This window comes from Atta cephalotes (genome assembly GCF_000143395.1).
Source record: "Atta cephalotes unplaced genomic scaffold scaffold00075, whole genome shotgun sequence".
NCBI lineage: Eukaryota > Metazoa > Arthropoda > Insecta > Hymenoptera > Formicidae > Atta > Atta cephalotes.
The window spans coordinates 200,720-203,977 of NW_012130139.1; the positions used below are offsets into that span (position 1 = coordinate 200,720).

Here is a 3,258-nt window from a genome sequence, read left to right on the forward strand (position 1 = left end):
AAAATCTTTTAACAGATTTTTCTAATTAGATTGCTTTTTATTGGCAACCACAATGATTTTCCACAGATGTTCGCCAATAGCCAGTAATATATCTTATGTGATTGTTTTGATGAAATAGAACTAATATGTTATCAGTATTAGTAATAATCGTTCGCGATAATAATAAATGAGTCAAATATAATTATTGCATATCGTATTCTAATTGTTGAATGTGAAAGTAAAAGTAAGAATATGTCGCATAAAATTTTGGTCACGATAACAATTGGGAATGTAAGATAAAATAAATACAGCTTCAAGAAAGATACTACAAAAAGTAAATTATTTATCGTATGGATGTTCAGATTATTTGTATACGCGAACAAATTATCTAAATAAAAGTTTAAAGGAGTAATTATAAAATAACTTGAAAGCAAAATAGATAAAAGTTATTAATCATAGAAAAAACCATCAAATTATAATTATAAATTTCAGATTTAAAAAAAATTTAATTAATCAACCGAAGAGTATGATTAATGTGCAGTAGTATTTTCAATATACGATATAGTAGTTTCCTTGGAAAACAAAATACGACAATGTGTCGTATTAAGCCTGCGCATACGAGGCTTTTTTTCTTGCGGGTTGTTTGCATATTACTCTGTTGGAAATCTTGCTGGCTGCTATACTAGAAACTGTGTAGTGTGTTGGCCATGCTGTTGATTAGTCTGCTGGATTTTAATGACAAGTCAGATGCTATTTTTCTTGCATGATTTTGTGCTAGCTCATTGTAGAAAGGGAACAGGCTTAGATTGCGTAATCTAAGTTCTTTTCACAATAATTAAAAACAATGCAATTGTACTTTCATGACAATATTTCATGTCAACATTTCACAGTAGCAATGATGTGTTCCATGTTTACTTATTCGGATATTGCCATCAAGAGTCTTCTGCCAAACAAATTTCAGCTGCTCAGTCAGCACGAAAACTCGTACCGTCCGAATCCAAGCTAACAATCCGGCTAGCAACATTGCAATTACCGCTGCCAACATGGTAGTAAGCATGCAAATCCAACTCACAAGGAAAAAAGTCATGTACGTAAGTTTTAAATATGCGAAAAATGTGAACCGCAATTTAAATATTCGATATCCAAGAATGGATTAACACGAAGATTTCTTAACTATATATTGTTTAAGCGCAATATTCTTGAGAATTTCACAATCAACGATCGTGGCATTCGTCTATCGTCGTTATTACTATTTACAACGTTTAACATGTCTAAGAGATTAGCGCATTTGGGATACGAGATGTGTTTCTTGGAATGTATTCGCCTGTTATATTTTTAAAAATTGATTCGCATCACGCTAGAAATCGATAATGCAACGTGCTTTGCATAAATTAAGATAGCAACGTACAACAACGTGTCGTTAAAATAAACGGTAAGAACAAAAATGCGAAAAAAACATGCCACGTCATTGATAAAAGAATTCTACATAGAATGTTTCAAAATTATGAGATCGGTCTCTATGTAAAAGAATGTTTTAATTAACATATAAGCGAAATTCTGCCTAACCATATGCAATAAAAAATATACGATGCGTAACTTGAATGTTGAAATAATTGAGTTTCTTTTTAATAATTAAATAATTTTCACGCTAAAATTCATTCAAAATTCGTAAAAAAATATTAGATCGGTTAATATCAACCTCAATTATAAAATTTTTCATTTGATCGGTCCTGATTATAAATTTGTCCAAAAAAAAAAGGAGGAAAGATAATAGAAGAAAAAAGGAAAGAGAAAAATGAGAAACATTACAACAGACATTTATAGAAATCGATATCATTTATACTATAAATAGTATATATATCATTTTTGATCTTACAAGAAGAGGATGCAACATGATAATAATCGATTGCGAATCTCGTTGTAGCGATAGGTCAAGTGATACTGGGTAAAGGGATATAATAGCGCTTCTCAAGCGTTTGTGAGAAAATCGATTAAAAAGTTTACCGAATATTGGTCTTCAATAATTTTTTATATTTTTTATATTTTTAAATACTATCAACTTTACAGAAAAACAATGAGAGACAAAAATAATTTATTTTCTTCTCATAGAACTTTAAGAATTTTTTTATCAACTTTTTTTTTGTTGTATGAAAACACGATATTAAAAAATTCTAAAAAATTCTAGAAAAAAAAAAATTCTCAGAATTTTATGAGAGATTTTTTAGTAATTTTTATCGATTTTCTCACAAACGCTTGAGAAATTATATCCCTTTATCCATTTAACATGCAGATCTATCGCTACAACAAGTTTCGTTGCAATCGATTATTATCACATCGCGTCTTCTCCTTGTTAATTAATATCCTTTTAAACTACAAAGCGATATAATAAAATTTCAATGTGCGTGTACTTGTTTTATATCTCACTGAAGTATTTCTCTCGCTGAGAGAATCTGTAAGTTTCTCGTAATTCTTTATGTGCGTAAATCAATTTTCCCGTATAATTGAATTAATAATTATATTATTTTAAACGAAACTCAATTGATTCAACATTTCGTTACGATTGTTATATAGCAAATAACAAAAAGATTACGGCCACTTAAGACACTACGATTAATTTACTTATATATAAATGTTCGATATACATGAATGTAATCACATTACATTCTCGTAAATATGTTGTAAAAACCTGTATGTAGTTCTCAATGATATCACTTTGATATCGAGCAATCTAGTCATATAACTCTCTCGAACTCTTTTCTATTTCGCTTCGATTTTTTTCTGTCGGTTTTAAGAACTTGATTTTGTATTTTTTATTTCTTCTTTATTATCTTCTTTATCTCTTATTCAGTTCTGTTCTTACGGCTGGAAATATAAAATATCTCATATAAAGCATAAAAACTTTTGCATTTATATCTTATAAATCGCGAAAAATTTTGCATAACTGCAATAATATTCCATACCATCGATTATTTCTTGTTTCATCTTCTGAAATTCTTTCCGTACTTCTTTAATTATCTCCATCTTAAAGGCCTCCATCTCTTGCGCGGTGAGCGAAATTCCATCGTTAACACCATTTACTTTGAGAAGAGTATCCTCCGAAGCTGAACCGAACCTCTTGCGAACCGATTTCGGTGACTCGGCGCCATTGGAAAACTTATTATTAGATGCATTGTTTTTGTCCCAAGATTTCTTGTCTGGCGAACTTTCCGGTTCCTGTAAAAAGAATCGTTTAGCACTTTTTCTCCTTTCTCTCTCTCTCTCTCTNTCTCTCTCTCTCTC

The 3,258-nt window shown here is 30.2% G+C and overlaps 1 protein-coding gene across 1 annotated transcript in view; it reads right to left on the minus strand.

Annotated features, from left to right (window-relative positions):
- Window positions 1-2,812: 2,812 nt before the first annotated feature.
- LOC105624294 (protein enabled) overlaps window positions 2,813-3,258 on the minus strand; it is an 8,186-nt gene continuing 7,740 nt past the window's right edge. Inside the window, exons 6-7 of the mRNA XM_012205654.1 lie at window positions 2,940-3,192; window positions 2,813-2,841 (exon numbers count right to left, since the gene is read on the minus strand). Coding sequence (XP_012061044.1) covers window positions 2,813-2,841; window positions 2,940-3,192 — 282 coding nt within the window. The remainder of the gene's footprint in view (window positions 2,842-2,939; window positions 3,193-3,258) is intronic.